Source organism: Jaculus jaculus, chromosome 5, assembly GCF_020740685.1.
Source record: "Jaculus jaculus isolate mJacJac1 chromosome 5, mJacJac1.mat.Y.cur, whole genome shotgun sequence".
Classification (NCBI taxonomy): domain Eukaryota; kingdom Metazoa; phylum Chordata; class Mammalia; order Rodentia; family Dipodidae; genus Jaculus; species Jaculus jaculus.
The window spans coordinates 125,499,789-125,521,841 of record NC_059106.1 but is presented as its reverse complement, the minus strand read 5'-3'; the positions used below and the strand labels follow the sequence as shown (position 1 = coordinate 125,521,841).

Genomic DNA, 22,053 nt, shown 5'->3' with positions numbered 1-22,053 from the left:
TAGATGGCTGTAGCTGCCTGGATTAATATCTGGGTCCTCTGTTCTGTTCCATTGATCCATGTGTCTGTCTTTGTGTTAGTACCATGCTGTTTTTGTTACTATGGCTTTGTAATATACCTTAAAATTGGGTATGGTGATAGCATCAGCCTTATTTTTGTTGCTCAAAATTGTTTTGTGCTTCCAAATTAATTTTATGGTTTTTTTCCTATTTCCATGGAGAATGATATTGGAATTTTGATGGGGATTGCATTAAATGTGTAGCTTGCTTTTGGTAAGATTGACATTTCACAATATTGATTCTTCCAATCCAAGAACATGGTATGTCTTTCCATTTCCTAGTGTCTTCTGCAATTTCTTGCTTGAGTGGTTTAAAGTTTTCATTGTAGAGCTCCTTCACTTCCTTGGTTAGGTTTATTCCAAGGTACTTTATTTATTTTTTTGAGGAAACTTTTAATGGGAGAGATTCCCTGATTTCATTCTCCTCATGCTTGTTGTTAGTTTATAGGAAAGCTGCAGATTTCTGTGTTTATTTTGTATTCTGCTATGTTGCTAAAAGTGTTTACCAGATCTCACAGTTTGCTGGTAGAGTCGTTAGGGCCCTTTATGTATAGAATCACCCTGCAAATAATGATAATTTGATTTTTTTTCCTTTCTAATTTGTATCCCTTTTATGAGTGTCTCTTGCCTTATTACTATAGCTAAGACTTCCAGTACTATATTAAATAAAAATGGGGATAGTGGACATCCTTGTCTTGTTCCTGAATTTAGTGGAAAAGCTTCAAGTTTTTCCCCATTTAGTATTATGTTGGCTATAAATTTGTCATACATGGCCTTTAATATGTTGACATGTTCCTTCAATTCCCAATTTCTATAGGAATTTCACTATAAGGGTTGTTGGATTTTGTTAAATGCCTTTTCTGTATCTATTGAGATGATCATGTGATTTTTGTCCTTTAGTCCATTTATATAGTATTACATTTATTGATTTGTATATATTAAACCATCCCTGATTCTCTGGGATAAAGCCTACTTGGTTGGGGTAAATGATCTTTCTGATATATTCTTTTATTTTGTTTGCCAATATTTTGTTCAGGATTATGCATCTATGTTGATGAGGGAGATTGGTCTGAAATTTTCTTTTTGTTCTGTCTTTGGTTTTGGTATCAGGGTGATTCTGGCTTCATAGAAAGAGTTCAGTAGTATTCTTTCCTTTTCTATTGTATGGAAAAATTTAAGAAATATTGGTGTTAGTTCTTCCATGAAGGTCTGGTAAAATCCACCAGTGAATCCATCTGGGCTGGAATTTTTTTAGTTGGGTGATTAAAAAAAAAATTGGGGAGGGAGGGAATTACCATGGGATATTTTTTTATCATCATGGAAAATGTTAATAAAAATTTAAAATAAAAAAATGATTTTAATAAAAATAAAATAAAATAAAATTACACACACACACAAATTGGGGGCTGGAGAGATGGCTTAGCGGTTAAGCGCTTGCCTGTGAAGCCTAAGGACCCTGGTTCGAGGCTTGGTTCCCAAGGACCCACGTTAGCCAGATGCACAAGGGGGTGCACACATCTGGAGTTCGTTTGCAGTGGCTGGAAGCCCTGGCATGCCCATTCTCAATCTCTCTCTGTGTCTCTTTCTCTCTCTGTCACTCTCAAATGAATAAATGAACAAAAAAAATTATAAAAAAAAAATTGGGGGTGGCTGGAAGGATAGCTTAGCGGTTAAGGCATTTGCCTGCAAAGCCAAAGGTCCCAGGTTCAATTACCTAGGACCCAGATACACAAGGGATACACGTGTCTGGAGTTCATTTGCAGTGGCTGGAGGCTCTGGTGTGCCCATTTTCTTTCTATATATATATATCTGCCTCTTCCTGTTTCTCTCTGTCTGTTGTTCTCAAATAAATAATAAAATAAAAATAAACAAAATTTTTTTTAATTTATTTGAGAATGATAGAGAAAGAGGTAGATAGAGAGAATGGGTGCACCAGGGTCTCCAGCCAGTACAAATGAACTCCAGATGCATGCACCACCTTGTGCATCTGGCTTACATGGGTCCTGGGGAATTGAGCCTTGAACTGGGGTCCTTAGGCTTCACAGGCAAGCGCTTAACCGCTAAGCCATCTCTCTAGCCCGGGGAGGTTTCTTTTTTTTTCGAGGTAGGGTCTCGCTCTAGCCCAGGCTGACCTGGAATTCACTATGGAGTCTCAGTGTGGCCTCGAACTCATGGCGATCCTCCTACCTCTGCCTCCTGAGTGCTGGGATTAAAGGCGTGCGCCAACACGCCCAGCTCTCCAGGGAGAGTTTTTATAACTACCTGGAACTCTGTACTTGTTATAGGTCCATTTAAATGGTTTATCTCATCTTGATTTAATTTTGGTAGGTCATGTAAATCTAGGAAACCATCCATTTCTTTTAAATTTCCTAATTTAGTAGAGTATATGTTCTTAAAATATACTCTTAGGATTTTCTGAATTTCTTTGGTATCTGTTGTAATGGTGCCTTTTTCATCTTTAATTTTATTAATTTATGTCTCTTCTCTCTTCTGGTCAGATTTGCTAAGGGTTTATTAATCTTGTTTATCCTCTCAAAGAACCAACTCTTTGTTTCATTGATTCTTTGGATTGTTTTTTGGTTTCTATTTCATTAATTTTTGCCCTAATCTTTATTATTTCTTCCCATCTAGTGATTTTTTAGTTTGCCTATTCTTCTTTTTTCAAGGCCTTAAGGTAAAGCATTAAGTTGTTTACTTGTGTCCTTTCTAATTTCTTAATATAGTCACTTAAAGCTATAAATTTTCCTCTTGGGTTGGCCTTCATTTGACCCAAAATATGTTGTGTTCTCATTATCATTTGATTCTATGAATTTTTTGATTTTCTCTTTGATTTCTTCAATGACCCATTCATCATTCAATAGTGCACTATTTAGTGTCCATGAGTTTGTATGTGTTCTGTAGGTTTTCTTGTTCCTGATTTGTAGTTTGATCCCACTGTGATGAAATAGAGTACAAGGAATTATTTCAGTTTTCCTGTATTTGTTAAGATTTGGTTTGTGTTCTAATATATGGTCTATTTTAGAGAATGTCCCATGTGCTGCTGAGAAAAATGTATATTCTGTAGCATTTGGATGGAATATTCTGTAGGTATCTGTTAGGTCCATTTGTTCTATGACATCATTTAACCCATATGTTTCTCTGTTAATTTTTTTTGCCAGAATGACCTGTCAGTTGATGAGAGTTGGGTATTGAAGTCACCCACTACAACTGTGCTTGGCGTTTTCTGTGACCTTAAGTCTAATAGTGTTTGATGAAATTGGGAGCCCCCATGTTAGGTGCATATATGTTTAGAATTTTAATGTCTTCCTGTTGAATTTTTCCTTTAATCAATATAAAGTGATCTTCTTATCTTTCCTCACTAATGTTGGTTTGAAGTCTATCCTTTCAGATATTAGATAGCAACTCCTGTTTGTTTCCTTGGCCTATTTGCTTAGAATACTGTTTTCCATCCCTTTACCCTAAGATAGTGTCTGTCTTTTTTTTTCCGAGGTAGGGTCTCACTCTAGTCCAGGCTGACCTGTAATTCACTATGTAGTCTCAGGGTGGCCTCAAATTCACTGTGATCCTCCTACCTCTGCCTCCCTAGTGCTGGGATTAAAGGCATGTGCCACCATGTCCAGCTTTGAGTATCTGTCTTTTATGGAGAGATGAGTTTCTTGGAGGCAACAAACAGAAGGATCCTATATTTTAATCCAGTCTATAAGCTCGTGTCTTTTGGTTGGGGCACTGGGGCCATTGATACTAAGAGTTACTATTGAAAGGTATGTATTTGCACTCCCCATTCCTCTTGTTTTGCAGTGTTTCTTTTTGTCCCTTTACTCTCCTGTATTAAGTGGTTTTTGTGTGTGTGTGTGTAGGATTTATTTTTCCCTGTTTCCTCATGTGTGCTTTCTTTTCTCTTCAGTGTGGAGGATCCCTTCAAGTGTTTTCTGTAGAGCTGGCTTAGTTGTCACATACTCTGTTAGCCTGTTTTTGTTGTGGAATGTTCTTTTTCTCTATCGATCTGGATGGATAGCTTTGCTGGGTAAAGTATTCTTAGTTGACAGTTGTCTTTCAGAACTTGGACCACATCATTCCAAGCCCTTCTGGCTTTTAAAATTTGTGTTTTGTTTAAAGTTTCTGCTATTATCCTGATGGCCTTGAACTCACTAAGCAGTTGAGGATGACTTAATTTCTGATCCTCCTTGAATGTGTGTGTGTGTGTGTAAGCACCAATGTTCATATGTTTGTTAGTGCATGTGTGCTCATACACACTTGTATAGGGACCAGAAGATCAGGAATCTTTCTCAGTTGCTCAGTTGTTTTTAAACAGGGTCTCTCACTGAGCATGATAGAATTTGCCTCTATTCCCAGCACTTAGGAGATAGAGGCAAAAGGATCTCCAGTTCAAGGCCACTCTGAGCTCTAATGCTACACTTTATTTCAAAAGAAAAAAAGGGGGGGTGGGGCTGGAGGGATGCGTAGGGGGCAGTTTAGTGCTCGTCCAGTGCAAGCATGAGGACCTAAAGGGGGTCCTGACACCACCTGAGTTTGAATCTGCAGAACCCAGTAAACAGCTGGGTGTGGCCACACATGCCTGGAAACCATTCCCTTGGGAAATCCAACGCTTTGATCTGGAGCTCATGAGAAAAGACAAAGGAGACAGGCAAGCTCCAGTCAGTCAGAGGCTCCAGCTCAAACAAGAGCAGGCCACCGCAGATGAGCGCACCACACTGCAGGTAGCACATGGGTGTGGCAAGGACAGTGCATGTGTGTACACTGCACACACACGTCACACACAAGCAAAACACATGGTTTTATATACAGAGCATTTAAAAACTTAATTTTGACCTAATTTCAAGGCTCCAGAGAGGTTGCAAGAAAAATTCCACTTAAAATAACTGAACTCAGTGTCCCCTTTATCACATCTTCTTTTCTGTTTCTTGACTCTTCAGTGGGTTGTGCCATGTTCTTGCTCTCTCTTACTCCCTCTTCCCTCTCTGGGCATTGAACCCCTGGCCTTTCACCTGATAGGCAAACACTTGATCATGCAGCTACATCCTGGGTGTTTTTTGTTTTTCGAGGTAGGGTCTCACTCTAGCTGGGGCTGACTTGGACTTCAGTCTCAGGGTAGCCTCCAACTCAGGAATCCTCCTACCTCCAACTCATGGCAGTCCTCCTGCCTCTGCCTCCCGAGTGCTGGGATTAAAGGCGTGTGTCGCCACACCGGGCTTATATCCTGTTTTTTGAGGTAAGGTCAGGCTCAAATTAATCCTTCTTTCTCTTCTTCCCCATGTTGGGATTTTAGGTGTGTTCCATCATACCCTACAGTAAATACATTAGGTTGTATTTCCTAAAACCAAGAGCATTCTCTTATATAATCCTAGGAAATCATCAATGTCAGGAAGACAAAACTGTTCTTTAATCTGCGGCTCTCACCCGGATGTCCTTGCTTGACTCCAGGGTGTACTTTTAGCAAAGGAAAACCCTTTATTTCCTCAGATGAAGATAGCCCTTGAGATAGTTTCCTGTCTTATAAGAAATTGTCATGTGCCTTTAGCTGCATTTTAACATATATCCAGGGTTCCTTTAATTGTCATGACACTGAGTTTATTTGAACTGTATGTGTGTATGTGCACATGCGTGTGCACCAGGGGCTCTTGCTCCTGCAAAGGAACACCAGGTGTATGTGCCACTGTTTGTATGTGGCTTTGTGTGGATGCTGGGGAAGTGAACTTGGGTCGGCATATCTTGCAAGCAAGCGCCTTTAAACTGCTCAGCTATTTCTCCAGCTCCTGAGTTTAGTTTTAAAGATGAAGGTAAATGCTCCTTAGTTTGAACTCGACTGATGTTTCCTTCTAAACAAGAATGCATGAGGCCCGTTCTTGGTAGAATGCCACAGTAGGGATGCAGTGCATCCTGCCAGGAGTACCTGTGGGTGACCTTTACTTGTAAGGGGATGTTAGCTTTGGTTAGTACAATATCTGCTCTAATTTTCTTTCTTTGTCATTTTCTTTCTCATGCAGCCAAGGCTAGTCTTAAACTCACCATATAGTGGCTGTGAACTCTTGGTCTTGGAGGACTCTTGGTCTTCCTTCCTGTGTGCTGGGATTATAGGTGATCACCACCACCCCTGAGTTAAAATTTATATTTAACAAGATGAAAGTTTTATACAGTGGAATGTTTGAGTGGTACAAACAAGTTGGTGAGTTTTGACAAATACACAAATCCATACAACTACTAACCCAGCCAGGGTTGTTACATACTGTTTCCAGTTGGTATTGTGATACCATTTGTGCGCCTATGTGGGCAATACTTTTGTCAGCTATTTTAGAGAAAGGGGCCTCTATAAACAAACTCCAGATGCATGCACCACTTTGTGCATCTGGTTTTACATGGGCACTGGGGAACTGAACCCAGGCCAGCAGGCTTTGCAAGCAAGTACCTTTAACCACTGAGTACTTCCCCAGTCCCATTTCATTCTTTAAAAAAGGGATAGCAGGGCTGGAATGTAGCTCAGCTGTAAAGTGCTTACCCAGCATGCACAAAGCCTTGAGTTCCAGCCCTAGCATTACTAAATAAATAGATAAATAAATAAATAAAATGGAGACATCATCTAGCTCAAGACATTGTATCAGCCAGGCATGGTGTGCCACACCTTTAATCCCAGCCCTGGGGAGACAAAGGTAGGAGGATCATTGTAAGTTTGATGCCAGCCTAGGAGTACAGAGTTAGTTATAGGTCAGCTTGAGCTAACCAAAACAAAAAAACCAACATTGAGTCATCAAAAGTGGGTGACCCTAGTTTAATTCCCCAGTGAAGCCAGGTATACCAAGTGGTACATATATCTAGAGATTGTTTGCAGTGGCTAGAGCCCACCCATTCTCTGTCTGTCTCTCTATCTTTCTCTCTCTGCCTATCTTTCTCTTTCTCTCTCTGCTTACAAATACATAAAAACGTTTAAAAATAACTGCTAAGGAATCATACAAATCAATAAAATAAAAATTTTAAAAGCCTGCTGTCATGGTGTGAGTTCTAGGTCAGCTCGGGCTGTAGTGAAACCCTTCCTCAAAAAAAAAAAAATAAAAATAAAAATAAAAAATAAAATGAAGAAGAAGAAGAAAAAAAAAGGAAATTAAAGAAAGAAAAGAAATTTAAAGAAGCAGGAAAAATAAAAGGAGTTGGGAGCTGGAGAGGAATGAACATGTTGTCCATAGAAGAAAGTGACCTCCTGTAGAGTTAACAAACATGACAAAAGATGTCCAGCCTCTCTGATGATCACAGACATCCAAATCACAACGACAGTGAGATGTAGGGTTTCAGCTATCAGATTGGCAGAGAGTAAAAAGATTCAGAAGGCCTGTGTTGGCGAGGGTTTCAGGAAGCAGGCATGCCCCTGCCTTGCTGGGGGGAGTGGACATCAATTCTGCATGGTTGGAGGGCGCTTGGCCTTCTTACTTGACAGAGTCATGAATGTTGGTTTCTTTATTCTGGTAGTTGCTCCTTCAAAACAGCTTATTCTACACTGGAGCCAGTGTACCTGGGCAAAATCTGTGGATCATTGCAACATAGTTTCAAAGAGGAAACAACCCAACAGTTGGGAAGGTTGTGGCCCAGCCATGCAATGAAATACTATGCAGTAAATGAAAGGAACGAGGAAGCTCTCTTGGTGCAGGAAACGGTTCACAATGGCCTGTAAAGGTAGACTTTACACACAGGGAGACTCGTGGCTCCTTTCTGAGTAAATGTTCTCCTTTGGTGACACTGTAACTCTCGGGTGCCCACGGTTGCTGATCACAACAAAGTTGTTTTTGTGATGAGGAACTAGAGATTTTTCTAGCAATTAAGCTTCATCGGAGCGTGTTATTCTGAGATGTTTTGGATGTGATGTATGTGTTGAATGAACCGCATTGCTTAGTGAAAGCCTCCGAGAAGCTTGGATGGGATGGACAAGTAAAAGTGTCACTAGCAGAAGGATGAATGGGCTGTGTTTCCAGTTTGCTAGGGAAGAAGTGAGCACACATGCTGTTAGGTGCTGTTGGTGGAGTGGGGGGGGATTGTTTGGTCATTCACCACATATTGCTGAGCGGCTGCTATGAGCCAGCCACTGTGGTCGGGGCTGGAGCTCTACCACGTGTGTGTAAGCAGCTGATTATTGTTAGTGTTGCAGTTAGTATGGTAAGAAGAGACACCACGTTGGGTGCTGTGATATAAGAGGTGTAGAGGAAGGTCTGTGACAGCCGGGTCTTTACTTAGTATGTGGCACCTACAGCTTGGCGCCCAGTAGTTTCTTCATGTACGGAATTTGCTAAATGAATGGATGAGTTAAGTCAGGGCCCCAATGGATGAGAGGAGACATTCATTTTAGGATAACTGGAAAACCTCTACTTACAGAGAGGCCCAGAGTTGATGGGCTGTAGGAAAGTATTAAGGGATGGCTGGTGCAGGCTGGTGCAGGGACATAGGTTGAGATATAATCCAAGGCTACAGGGGAGTGGGTGAGGGCATTAAGGCTGCTCTGCTGAACCCATCTGGGAGCCAGGGGAAAGAGGACTTCAAGCAGTGGGTCGGATGCCCTGGAGTGGATTTCTAGGTCTCACATGGAAAGCATCTGGGACTGCATGCTTTGTTACATACAGAATATTGTAAAGGAGGTCTGGAAAGATAGTTCAGTGGTTAAAGTTGCTTGCGTACAAAGCTTGCCAGCCTGGGTTCAATTCAGGATGCAAAAAGTGATACAAGTGTCTGTCATTCTTTTGCAGTGGTAAGAGGCCCAGGAGCATATGCCTGTGTGTGCACATGTGTGCATGCATACACACACAGGCCCACGTGAAAATAAAAAGTTAAAAATTAAAATTTTTTACATATGTAAATGTGCACCTACACACACACATGCACCCACACACACATAAACACACATACACCACATACTTATGCAAACAAACAAACAAAAAGAACTGTGACTTCAACATTAATCCCAACTGAGGCCCAAGAACCTGAGGTGAGATAGATACTGACCAAGGTTGGCATTAGCAAAGTTTACTACTCAAAAAGGTATTGACATGTTGGTGCAAATTTCAACACAGAACAGACCATAGTGACTGTCCATATCACAGTGTGTCCTAGTAAGTAAGAGCCTCTGTTTGAAGCCTCATATAGACTGATTGAGGGGTGCAGATTGATTCTCAGTGGATCGGTTTCCCCATGTAAAAATGGCATACTATCCACCTTCCAGGAATTTTATGAGGATTCAATATGACAACGATTATAGACTGCTTGATCCTTGGCAGGATCCAAGGAGGCTGCATTAGTGAAGTTTCAGTGCAGCTTGGGAACATGCCCAGATGCAAAGTGTGTTTACCTGTTTGGTGGGGGAGGGTGTATGGCTAGTTTATTTAGGCATTTATTTTTTGATTTAAAAAGTATTTTATTTATTTGAGAGAGAAAGAGAGAGAGAGAGAGGCAGGGGAGAGGGGGGTGCAGAATGGGAGCACCAGGGCCTCTAGCCACTACAAATGAACTCCAGATGTATGCGCCACCTCGTGCATCTGGCTTATGTGGGCATTGAAGAATAGAACCTGAGTCCTTAGGCTTCACAGGAAAACACCTTTACCACTAAGCCGTCTCTCTAGCCCTTATTTTTTGACTTTTATATTAACAGTTTTCATGCATGTATACAATGCATTTTGATCATAACCCCTCCCATTACATTTTCTTGTTCCCACTCCCCACTCCTTTCCAATGAAACCTTTTTTCCAAGTAGTCCTTCTTCTACTGTGATACATTTTTTTAAAAAAATATTCTTATTTATTTATTTGAGAGAGAATGAATGAGTACATGCATGCCAGGGCCTCCTGCCATTGCAGACAAACTCTACGCTGGTCTGCCACTTTGTGCAGCATCTGGCTCTTTGTGGAAACATGGAAATCAAACCCAGGCCATTAGGCTTTGCAAGAAAGCACCTTTAATTGCTGAGCCATCTCTCCAGCCCTGATGTCTTTTTTTCCCCCCTTCCTCTATCATCCATTATTGAATGGTGATGGGCTCAAATTGTGCAGGTCTTGTACAAGTAATGACAGTTGCTGTGAAGTCATGGATGCAATGGCCACTTCATGATTGTTTGCTTGCTTGCTTTTCTTTCTTTTTTTTAATAAAAATATTTTATTTATTTATTCATTTTTATGACAGAGAGACTGAGTGAGGAAGAGGCAGATAGAGATAGAGATAGATAGATAGATAGATAGATAGATAGATAGATAGATAGATAGATAGATAGATAGATGGGTGGGTGGGTGGGTGGGTGGGAGGGAGGGAGGGAGGGAGGGAGGGAGGGAGGGAGGGAGGGAGGGAGGAAGGAAGGAAGGAAGGAAGGAAGGAAGGAAGGAAGGGAAGAAGGAAGAAGGAAGGGCATACCAGGGTCTCTAGCCACTGTAAACAAACTCCAGATGTATGTACCACCTTGTGCATCTGGCTTACATGGGTCCTGGGGAATTGAACCTGGGTCTTAGGCTTTTCAGGCAAGTGCCTTAACTACTAAGCCATCTCTCTAGCCCTCTTTTCTTTTTTTGAGGCAGAGCCTCATTCTAGCCCAGGCTGACATGGAACTTATTCTGTAGTCTCAAACTCATGGTAATCTTCATACCTCAACCTCCTGAGTGCTAGACTATGGACATGTACCTCCATGCCTGGTTTACTTATTTTTTTTGAGGTAGGCTCTCACTGTATCCAGGTTGACCTGCATTTCACTATGTGGTTTCAGGCTGACCTTGAACTCTTTGTGATCCTCCTACCTTGGCTTCCTGAGTGCTGGGATTAAAGGGCTGTGCTACCATGCCTGGCTATTTATTTTATTTTTATTTTTTATGAGAGAGAGGGACAGAGAGAGGGAGAGAATTGGCACACCAGGGCCTCCAGCCACTGCAGTAGAACTTCAGGTGTGCCCACCTTGTACACGTGTGCCACCTTGTACACAGGTGCCACCTTTCACACTTGTGCCACCTTGTGTGTCTGGCTTCTGTGGGATCTGGTGAGTTGAACATGGGTCCTTAGACTTTGCAGGCACCTTAGACTTTGTAGGCACCTCAACCTCTAAGCTACCTCTCCAGCCCTATTTATTTATTTGCTTTTTGGTTTTTCAAGGTAGGGTCTTGCTCTAGTGCAGGCTGACCTGGAATTCACTATGTAGTCTCAGGGTGGCCTTAAACTCTCAGCAATCCTCTTATCTCTGCCTCCCAAATACTGGGATTAAAGGTATATGCCACCATACCTGGTTTATTATTATTATTTTTTCTTAGTTTTTTTTGTTGTTGTTCATTTTTATTTATTTATTTGAGAGTGACAGAGAAAGAAAGAGGCAGAGAGAGAGAGGGAGCATGGGCGCGCCAGGGCCTCCAGCCACTGCAAATGAATTCCAGACGCGTGTGCCCCCTTGTGCATCTGGCTAGCATGGGTCCTGGAGAATCGAGCCTTGAAGCAGGGTCCTTAGGTTTCACAGGCAAGCACTTAACCGTTAAGCCATCTCTCCAGCCCTTTTTATTATTTCTTAAGAGGAAATTCTTTTTTAAAAAAATATTTTATTTTATTTAATTATCTATTTGAGAGAGAAAGAAGCAGATAGAGAAAGAGAGAGAATGGGTGCACCAGGGCCTTTAGCCCTGCAAAGGAACTCCAGAGACATGTTCCACCTTGTACATCTGGCTTATGTGGGTCTTAAAGAATCGAACCTGGCGCCTTAGCCACTAAGCTATCTTTTCAGCCCTATTTAGTTATTTTTACTTATTTATTTATTTATTTTGGTTTTTCTAGGTAGGGTTTCATCCTAGTCCAGGCTGAGCTGCAATTCACTATGTAGTGTCAGGGTGGCCTCGAACTCAGTGATCCTCCTACCTTTGCCTTCTGAGGGCTGGGATTAAAGATGTGTACCACCATGCCTGATTATTTATTTATTTATTCATTTAATTAATTGTTATTATTATTATTTTGGTTTTTCGAGGTAGGGTCTCACTCTGGGCCAGGCTGACCTGGAATTCACTATATAGTCTCAGAGTGGCCTTGAACTCACAGTGATCCACCTACCTCTGCCCCCCAAGTGCTGGAATTAAAGGCATGCACCACCACACCCAGCCCAGCTATTTATTTTTTAAGACAGGATTTCCTATAGACTAGGCTGGCCTCCACCTCACTGTGCAGCTGAGAATGGCCATTAACTCTTGATACACCTGCCTCCACCTCCTGAGTGCTGGGATTACAAGCCTGTGCCACCATGTCTGGTTTATGAAGTGCTGAGGATTCCAGGTCTTCATGTGTGCTAGGCAAGCATTCTACCAACAAGGCTCCATCCCCAACCTGGCTGTTCTCTTCTTTTCTAGTGCTGAGGCTCAAACCCAACCCAGGGCCTCACACATGCTAGGCAAGTGCTGCACCAATGAACTGCACCACCTAGCATGGTCTTTCATTTTCAAACTACTTGATTCTCCCCCCACCCCCCAGTTTCTGGCCAACCACACAGGTTGCTTTGATAAGCAGGAAAATAAGTTGTTACTCTTCCCTCCTTTTCTTTTTTCTTTTTTTTTTTTGAGAGCGACAGACACAGAAAGACAGATAGAGGAAGAGAGAGAGAATGGGCGCGCCAGGGCTTCCAGCCTCTGCAAACGAACTCCAGACGCGTGCGCCCCCTTGTGCATCTGGCTAACGAGGGACCTGGGGAACCAAGCCTCGAACTGGGGTCCTTAGGCTTCACAGGCAAGCGCTTAACCGCTAAGCCATCTCTCCAGCCCTTCCCTCCTTTTCTTTTATCACCAGGGTCTTTGAAGGTGTTCTCCTGCCGTAGTTTCTGTGTCAGACCCAAGGCTGCATGCATGCTCTGAGTGGCAATGTGTCTGTTGCTTGTGAGAACCAGACCCCATATTCCATCTGTGATCTGGTCGGTGACCTGGGCTCACTGTCCCTGCAGCCGTGGCCTCCTGTGGGAAGAGTTCTGTGGGAAAACTGCATGGTCGGAAATTTCACAGTGATTATTAGTTTGGCAGACTGATGGCAGCTAGATTTCCGTTTACTTAACGTCGGGCTCTAGGGTGATCAGAATCTGGCTAGTTATGTCAGTATTGATATTAACAATAATCCTGCAAATGAGATTAATCTATATCTTATAGCTCAGAAAACTGAGGCCCAAAGCAATTAAATTACTTTGAGCAGAATTACATGCTGAGTAGTTGTCAAGACCATGGTGAATTTGAATGCTATCGCTTCCAAATCCTCTGCTATCCTTACTTTCTAAAGGATCTTTAATGGAGGCTCAAAGTTTTATGTTTCTAATTACGAAATCAGTACTAGACTATGATAGAAAAATATCAAGTAGGAATAATATTTACACATAGCACAGCCAATGACCATACCACCTAAGTTTCTGGTTTTTGCTGTTTTTTTTTTTTTTTTCCATCTGACATTATAATACACACCTTGTTCCACGGTATTTGAAATTCTCTGTAAACCTTATTTTCAATGGCTACCTAATAATCCCTTATCTGGATGCACCATCCCTAAAACAATTCCCTATTGTTGAATCTTCGGGTTCTTTCCAATTTCTTAATGTCAGTAACCCGTGCTGCAGAGAACATCTTTTTATTCAGAAAGCGTCTCTGCGTTTCCTGTTTCCTCAAGATGGTTTCCCAGAAGTGGAACGACTTGTTCAAATGCTCTTAACACTTTCAATCTCTCCTTACAGATTGCCAAAGTCTTCACCACAGGCTGCACTGCCCCGTTCCCTACCAGCAGCCTGGGTGGGGGCCCTGCAGATGGCTCCCTTCCTCCCTCACCTGCTCTTTCTTCTTTCCCCAAAGCCTTATAAAGAGAATGGCACAGAGCGTGGTGGAGGTCATGGAAGATTCCAAGGGAAAGGTCCACGAGAACCTCCTGGCGAATGGAGGTAGGTCTGTGAATGAAGGCTTCTTTCTCAGGAGCCATTCCCCTCACCATAGAAGCTTTGAATGGCCAGCGTGGACAGGGGCCCTACACACTACGCAAGCTCAGGAGCACATCCACATGTGCAAGACACACTGCTGTTTTATGCTCCTGGCTCTACTGCTTCCCTTCCAGGGCATAAGGCATGTCTTCCCCTGTCACTCAAGTCCTCGTGGAAGGGGAAATGGACAGGGTTAAGTAGTCTGAGCCCAGACTCCTGTTAGCACTCACCTGCTTTGTGAGCCACCACAGTGAATGAATGGAAAATTCCATGGACTAACATTCAGTTATCCTTGTCCCCAGACAAGGTGTGAAAAATAGCTCCATGTACTGAGCATTGCCTCCAAGGTAGGGTCTTGCTTTAGGCCCGGCTGACCTGGAATTCACTGTGTACTTCCAGGCTGGCCTCAGACTCACAGCAGTTCTCCTATCTCTGCCTTTCAAGTGCTAGGATTAAAGATGTGTGCAACCATGCCAGGAAAAGCTTAGAGAATTTGAAATTAATTAAGAATTAAATATCTGTAGAAATAAACATGTAACTCCATGTATATTCATTGAAAATATAAGCATATATATTTAGCATTTATATCTTTTGGGACAAATAGAACATAGATGTACAAATATACATACATACATAGGTACATACAAATATATGTACCTATGCATACACACATACACACACACACACATATATACACACACATACACATACACACATATATGTACTATAGTCCCACCTGGAAACATTGAGACTTTTCTTTTTCTTTCTTTCTTTCTTTCTTTTTTTTTTTTTTTTTGTGAAGTAGGATGTCTCAGTTTAGCCTATGTTGACCTGTAGCTGACTCTGTATCCCTATCTGGCCTTGAACTTGTGGTGATCTTCCTACCTCAACCTCATCTGGAGTGCTGGGATTAAAGGCATATTCCCCTACACCCAATTTTAAGAGGATTTTTAGTTTAATGGTTTAAATTTGCAAGTGGAAATGTCCTTTCTCCCCAATCTGAACTTGATTTTGCATGCCTTTGTGGTTTAATAACCCCACTTTGTATTATATTTCAGGCTTGAAGGAAAAGATGAAGTGTTTAAAGAGTAGGTGATGTGTTGTTTGCTGTGTGCATGCCCAGTGTGCTGCCGCGTGTCCCCAGGAGGGCAGAGCCTCAGTCTGGTTGTTGGGGTACAGGGATCAGGCCTCAACAATTTCCCAAGTAATAAGCTCTGAGCTTGGTTGCCATGCCCACATGGTACAGATGGCAGCAACTTCATGCTCGGGTCCTTCTTTCTCTTGCCACCCCTGCCTTTCTTGAGCAGTCCTGCATGTCACCTGGAAACCGGAGTGTGTGAACTCCTCAGAGTCTGCGGCAGACTGTGGCGTCATTGGCTTGTGGTCTTCTCCTGGCCTTGAGGCCTGTCCCTGGCGTCTTGCCTCCCTGCTCTGTGAGGCTGCCTAAGGACCGCTTTTGCCCTATGCTTCCTGCTGCCTTGATGACAGTCATATGGCCTAAGACTCTTGGGACACCACCCAAAGATTCCATGCTTGTGTGATTGTCGGGAGGGGCTATTGGCTTCGTGTTTCTCCAGCCTGCTCCAACTGCCAGCTGGCAGGGTGAAAGAACAAGGCATTTCACTTTATTTGTCTGTGTGTGGTGTTCCTGTGTGTGTGTATGTACTTGCACATGTGTGCAAGTGTATGTGGAGAAGGTCAGTAGTCAACGTCAGGTGCCTTCCTCCACCTCCCTCCACCTGATTTGTTGAGATGGTGTCTCTCACCAAACTGGAGTACACCAGTTCAGAGCCAACTTGCCCCAGGGGGACTCCACCTGTGCTGGGGGGGCTGAATTCAGTCCCTCATCCTTGCATGGCAGTCATTTTACTGACGAGCCATCAGCCCAGCCCCAGCACAGCCCAGAGCCAGTCATTTTAAGGGGAATAAAGTTTAAAGAGAGTGGGGGAAGTTACTAACTGTCTTCTAAAATGCAGTGTGCCTGTCGCGGTGTCTCTTGCCGAGGGCAAGAAGACGACATCTTGTCAAGTTCTCCAGCTGTTCCTGTTTGCCAGCTGGTGACTCATAGGGCTCTACACTGAAAAGTTGACTTTGGTAGAGAGCTGTTTTTCTAAATCTTTAGGGCATGGGGATTTCATGGAGGATTTAATCCTACATCCAAGTACTGGTCAACATGCTTATGTTTTGGGACTGGGTTTTAGCTCCTTGGCAGAGTGCTTGCCTAGTGCAGGGTCCTGGATTCCATCCCCAGCGTTGCACTGAAGCAAAACCCAGAAACACACAAACACAATGCTTTCCTTCTACCCAGAGTTAATATCACTTAAGTTTAGGTGGCATTACTGCGTAGTACCCATCCCTGGTCCAGATAGACTGATTCTGAGACAGTTTCCTTTCCTCTCAGGAGGAAATTCCTTGCTGGTTTAGTATGTTTCATTATCTCTAGGTCTCCTTTGAGGTCTCTGTGGGCTGGGCCCCATAACGTCCAGGACTGCATTTGGAAGCATGTTCTGAGCCAGCCCTGCCAAAGGCCCATTAGTAGCTGTGAACCCTGAGGCATGTGTAGCAGTTTAGTGTCAGAGGCTCTGGACAGCCCTGGGGTCAAGAGACCTTTAAAATTTTAAATGATTTTTTTTCCCCCCAAGGTAGAGTCTCGCTTAGGCTGACCTGGAATTCATTATGTCGTGTCAGGGTAGCCTCAAACTCATGGCAGTCCCTCTTACCTCTGCCTCCTGAGAGCTAGGATTAAAGGTGTGTGCCACCACGCTTGGCTTTAAAATTTGAAATGTTGTGCATATGTGTGTGCATGCATGTGTATGGGTGCTCATATGTGTGCAGGTACATGTGTGTGTGTACATACACGCATTCTTACATGTGTGTGCATGTGGAGACCAGAGGTTGACAACAGGTGTTCTTAGTCATTCTCCACCGTGTGTGTGTGTGTGTGTGTGTGTGTGTGTGTGTGTGTATGTGTGTGTGTGTTTAAATAGGTTTTCACTCTATCCCAGACTGGCCTGGAATTCACTATGTAGTCCCAGGCTGGCCTCAATTCATAGCCATCCTCCTACCTCTGCATCCCAAGTCCTGGGATTAAAGGCTTGCACCACCATGTCTGGCCACCTTGTAGGCTTTCTGTTGGTTGGTTGTTTTTGTATTTTTGTGTGAGATAGGGTCTGTCAGTGAACCTAGAGCTCATAGCCAGCAAGCCCCAGGGATCCCCTGTTTCTGTGTCCTTGGTGCTGGGATTAAAGGTGGGAGCCATCACGTCTGGCACGTTATGTGGGTGCTGGGGATCTGAACTCAAGGCCTCATGCTAGTACAGCAAGTGTTTTACCAGCCATCTTCTTAGCCCCAGAAGAACCTTGTGCACGTCATTCAACTGAAGTTTCCCCAGAGCTAAATAAGGAAACACTTTTCTTCTGCATGGTGCTCATATGTTAGAGATAGATAGAAGGGGAAGTTGACGCTCTGATAACCTGAAAGGCCGACAGTGGTCAGACCTGGTCCTGTCATGTACACTACTTGGCCACTCACCTCTGTAGACCTTACTTTTGCCACTTGCAAATGGACTTAATAATGGTCCCATTATATACGCTTAGCTTTGCTGAGTAGTTCTTTGCTTTTTCTTTGCCCCCACTGAGCACTGAGCATGGAAGGACCTAGACAAGAGTGATTAGTAGAAGCAGATACATGCTGTCTGGCTTGGGCCCTGGAAGTCAACATTGGGGGCCTGTCTGGCTAGCCTGACGATGGACCACAGCCCGTATGGTCATAGTCTTGTGTCCTGAAACAGCCTTGTTGTGATTTTCAGATGGGGCCATTGTTGCTCAAGAGGCCTGTGTGGAGTGTGTTTTAATGTGGAGCAAGTCAGCCTGGGCCATGGTCTGACCTCACAGGCCTTCACGCCAGGCCCTGCCCTATTCCCTCCAAGGAGCGGGCTTGACTGACTGCCGCTGACGGAGCTGAAGGGCAAGAAGGCTGCAGTAGCAGAAGCCTTTCTGGAGCAATGGTTTCGCCCAAGGAAACATGCGTGGAGAGAGGAGGGCCTTCAGATGTGTGCCCTGGGGTGAGGGTTGGTAACCAGAGCCAGTGTGGATGTGAGGGAGATGGGAGAGGAGCGTGGAGGAAGAAGTCACAAACCCAGGGGGCTCTTGAACCTCTGCAGGAGGCCTTTTTCTAGTAGCCTCTTGGGTGTTCCTTGGCGTTTACTGTCCCTCAGAGATGATGGACAAACAAAAAGCACATTCTTTACCTCTGAGAGCTCATGGGGGCTGGACCCACTGTGGTCTGCTTCCTGCAGTGGAAGCTATGAAGATCTTGAGCTTGGTGGCAAGGCATGGTGACCAGAGCTTTCTGCAATCTCTTCTAAGTAAGCCACACAGATCTTTGTGCCCTGTGCTCACCTAGAGCAGGGTTCAGCAAGGCAGACTCCATTGACATTGCTGCCCCAGGAGGGGCCCCTCATGACCTTCCTGTTCGGCTTCTGGGATGTGGCCATGCCAAAGTTGTGTCCTAATCTCAAAATCTGTCTCAGTCCAATTGGACCACTGTTAGAAAATTACAGGAAAATGATACAATTCTTGAGGCTGAATATGCAAGGTGGTTCTGTTTCTTTCTCTCCCTCCTTCCTTTTCTTCCTTCTTTTATTTTTTCTTTCTTTTCTCTTTTCCTTCCTTACCCCTTCCTTTCTCCTTCCCTCCCTCATTCCATCTTTCCTGTTTGTTACATCAAGTATTAGTATGTATTTGTACACAATTAAAAAAATATATTTACACCCAGGCATGGTGGCACACGCCTTTAATCCCAGCACTCGGGAGGCAGAGGTAGGAGGATCGCCATGAGTTTGAGGCCACCCTGAGATTCCATAGTGAATTCCAGGTCAGTCTGGGCTAGAGTGAGACCCTACCTCGGAAAACCAAAAAAAAAAAAAAAAAAAAAAAAAAAATTACAAGTTGAACTAGATACTTAAACAGAAGTTTAATAGCCAGCCAGGGCTACAGAGTGAGACTGTTTCAAAAATAAAAATTAAAATTAAGTAAGGGGCTAGAGAGATAGCATAGCAGTTAATGCACTTGCCTGTAAAGCCAAAGGACCCAGGTTTGATTCCCTAGTACCCATGTGAAGCCAGATGCACGAGATGGTGCCTGCATTTGGAGTTGGTTTGCAGTGGCTAGAAGCCCTGACACAACCATTCTCTCTCTCTTAAATAAATAAATAAAATATTCTTTAAAAATAAAGTAAGAAGGAAGAAAGGCTCAGTGCTGTGTCCTGTGATAATCATTAAGCCATATCACCTAAGGTTTTCCAGCTCGAGATGTGAATGAATCTTTTTTTGTTGTTGTTGTTTTAGTTTTTCGAGGTAGGGTCTCACTCTAGCCCAGTCTGACCTGGAATTCAATTCATTACATAGTCTGAGGCTGGCCTCAAATTCACAGCGATCCTCTTACTTCTGTCTCCCAAGTGCTGGGATTAAAGGTGTGCACTACCACACCTGGCTAATGTCCCTGTTTATAAGGACCCAAATCATACTAGACAGGGCCCCAGCTCTAGCACCTTAGAGATTCTCTTGTCACAGGCCAAGATCACTGTGTACATTCCAAGTCAGTTTCTAGCACACATTCTTCCAAGAACCTCTTCCAGGACCAGCTGATTGAGAAAATACCTAAGAATGGTTTTTATGAGGGGCTGTCTGAGGAGCGAACCTCCCCTTCCACCTGTGGCATGGCTGCGCTGGTCATGGGCATGCTGAGGAGGGGACTGAGGTCCCTTTTGTGTGCCAGGAAGTGTGTCTCCTGCTCTAATGGAGCTTACATAACTTAGTCTGTGCCAGAGTTTCCTCATGGATATAATAATAGTCCTTAATAGGATTGAAGAGTAAATTAATTGAGATGATTCATGTGTCCTGACCCAAGGTAAGCAGCAAGTTCATGTCAGCTACATTAATGGTTGGCATTGTCATCTGTGTCATTTTAAGGCATTTCCTACCCTTAAAGCTGACAGTGCTGTCACCAGCCCCCTTCCTTCCTGAGTCTCCTTTGGTTTTCATCTGCTTCCTGGGGACTTGTGCACCCCCGTGACAGAACTTATCTCCTCTCTCCTGTGTCCTGCCCCTGCCACCGAATGCCCAGGTTAATGCATGTTCCTCCCTCCACCCAGCCACCAAGCCTAGGAATTTGGGTGTCACCCATGCGTCATTGGCCCTACATCCTGTCGAGTGGGTCCCCTCCTTGCTGCTCCCAGAGCTTCTCTGGCCCCTCTCGGCTTCCCCTTCTCTCTCTCACGCTCTGGCTGGCTTCCACTCCCAACGGGACTCTTCCTGAGCACATGACCCTGTCCGCCTCTGCGGCTGGCTGGTGATGCGGCGACCTCTTTCAGCACTACTGCCTGAGCGCACAGAGTGGGAGGGCGCGTGTGGGGCCTAGTATTGCGACACAGGGGCAAAGCTGACCTCGGGCCTGGCTGGCCCTCCTGCCTCGCCCCTGTCCACTGCCTGGTAACTTCCCTCTTGCCAAGACTCCTCGTGACCCCTGATCATGATGCCACTCTTGACACCCAACACACTCCCTTCAGAGCCACATGCTGCTTCCTCTGCCCTTCAGCCTCTGCAGGGGTCCTATCCAGTTGAAGCCACGGGGGTCTCCCTAGGAGAACCTGGAGCCGGTGTCCTTGTCCCTGGAACCTGTGCACGGTTGGCAGCCCACCCCTGCTGTCTTAGCTGTTCGGGCACACAATGAGTACGTGAGCAGGGCAGGAGGGGCGTCTGCCCTCAGCCCCCAGCAGCATTGTATGTTCAGAGCACAGTGATGGTCCCTTTCCACATGCATAAGGCTACGCTGGAAAGGGCAGGTGTGAACAGAACTTTCAGAAAGAAGTTCCATCCAGGAAGAGCTGTCTTATGAAGGTTGGGGACTCAAAGAACCACTACAGTCCCAACAGAGTTTCTTACTCTGCCACAGACCAAACATTAACAAAGATCTAACGATGGGCTGGAGAGATGGCTCAGCAGCTACAGGCACTTACTTGCAAAGCCTAATAGCCAGGGTTTGATTCCCCACTGCCTACATAAAGCCAGATGCACAAAGTGGTGCGTGTATCTAGAGTTCATTATAGTGCCTGGAGGTCCTGGCATGCCCATGTACACGTGCGCACGCTCGCTTTCTCTAATAAGGAAAAATAGTTACAATTAAAAAAAAAAGTTATAATGAGCCTGATATGGTGTTATACACCTGTCATACTAGCTACTCAAGTGCCCAAGGCAGAAGAATGGCTTGAACCCAGGAGATTGATGCCAGCCTGGATGTGGTGGTCTGAGTAAAATGTCCCTCATATTCTTGTGTGTGTGTGTGTGTGTGTGTGTGTGTGTGTGTGAGAGAGAGAGAGAGAGAGAGAGAGAGAGATTAAGCCTCATACTCAATCCCCAGCTGATGGTGGTGGAGCAGAGAAGAGAGGCAGTGTGCCTGACAAAGCCCACAGAGAGCACCCCAAATGTGTGGTGCACACTTGTGAGCAAGCCCTCCAGCTTAGCGGTTCACACCTGAGATCTCAGTACTTGGACAACTGAGGCCGGAGGATCATGATGAGTTAAAGCCAGCTTGGTCAATTCCAGACTGGCCTGGGCTACAGAGTGAGACTGTAAAAAAAAAAAATCAGTCCAACAAAAACAAGTGGTCTGTAACAATTGTAACAACAACAATACGTGGTCTGCCCATTTCTTAGGAACACTGCCTCAATTCCTCGCTGGCTCCAGGCCCAGAGCTCTAAGCCAGCCAGACTCTTTCCAGGCTTTAGTCTGACTTCCGCTGCAGGGCTTCTCTAAAGCTCATACTACAGCAGGCAGCGACACCCTGAAGACAGAGGTTTATCTTAGCTTTGAAGAAAGGAAAGGGAACACAGGCCACTGATGAAAACGCTGGTGCCCTCTTCTCACTCTACTTTGATGGCACACACTGAGCGACACTTATTCCAGAGGGAGGAAAAGTCACACCACACCTGTATGTGGCTGATGCATGAAATGCCTCTTTGCAAAGGACAGTGTAGGGCTGAAGAGATGGCTCAAAGGT

General features: G+C 44.3%; 1 protein-coding gene across 2 annotated transcripts in view; it reads left to right on the top strand.

The window, feature by feature from the left end:
• Atp6v1c2 (ATPase H+ transporting V1 subunit C2) overlaps positions 1 to 22,053 on the top strand; it is a 60,663-nt gene that overhangs the window by 19,980 nt on the left and 18,630 nt on the right. For both annotated transcript variants that reach the window (XM_004665694.2, XM_004665693.2), the window contains exon 4: positions 13,875 to 13,960. In XM_004665694.2, coding sequence (XP_004665751.1) covers positions 13,875 to 13,960 — 86 coding nt within the window. The remainder of the gene's footprint in view (positions 1 to 13,874; positions 13,961 to 22,053) is intronic.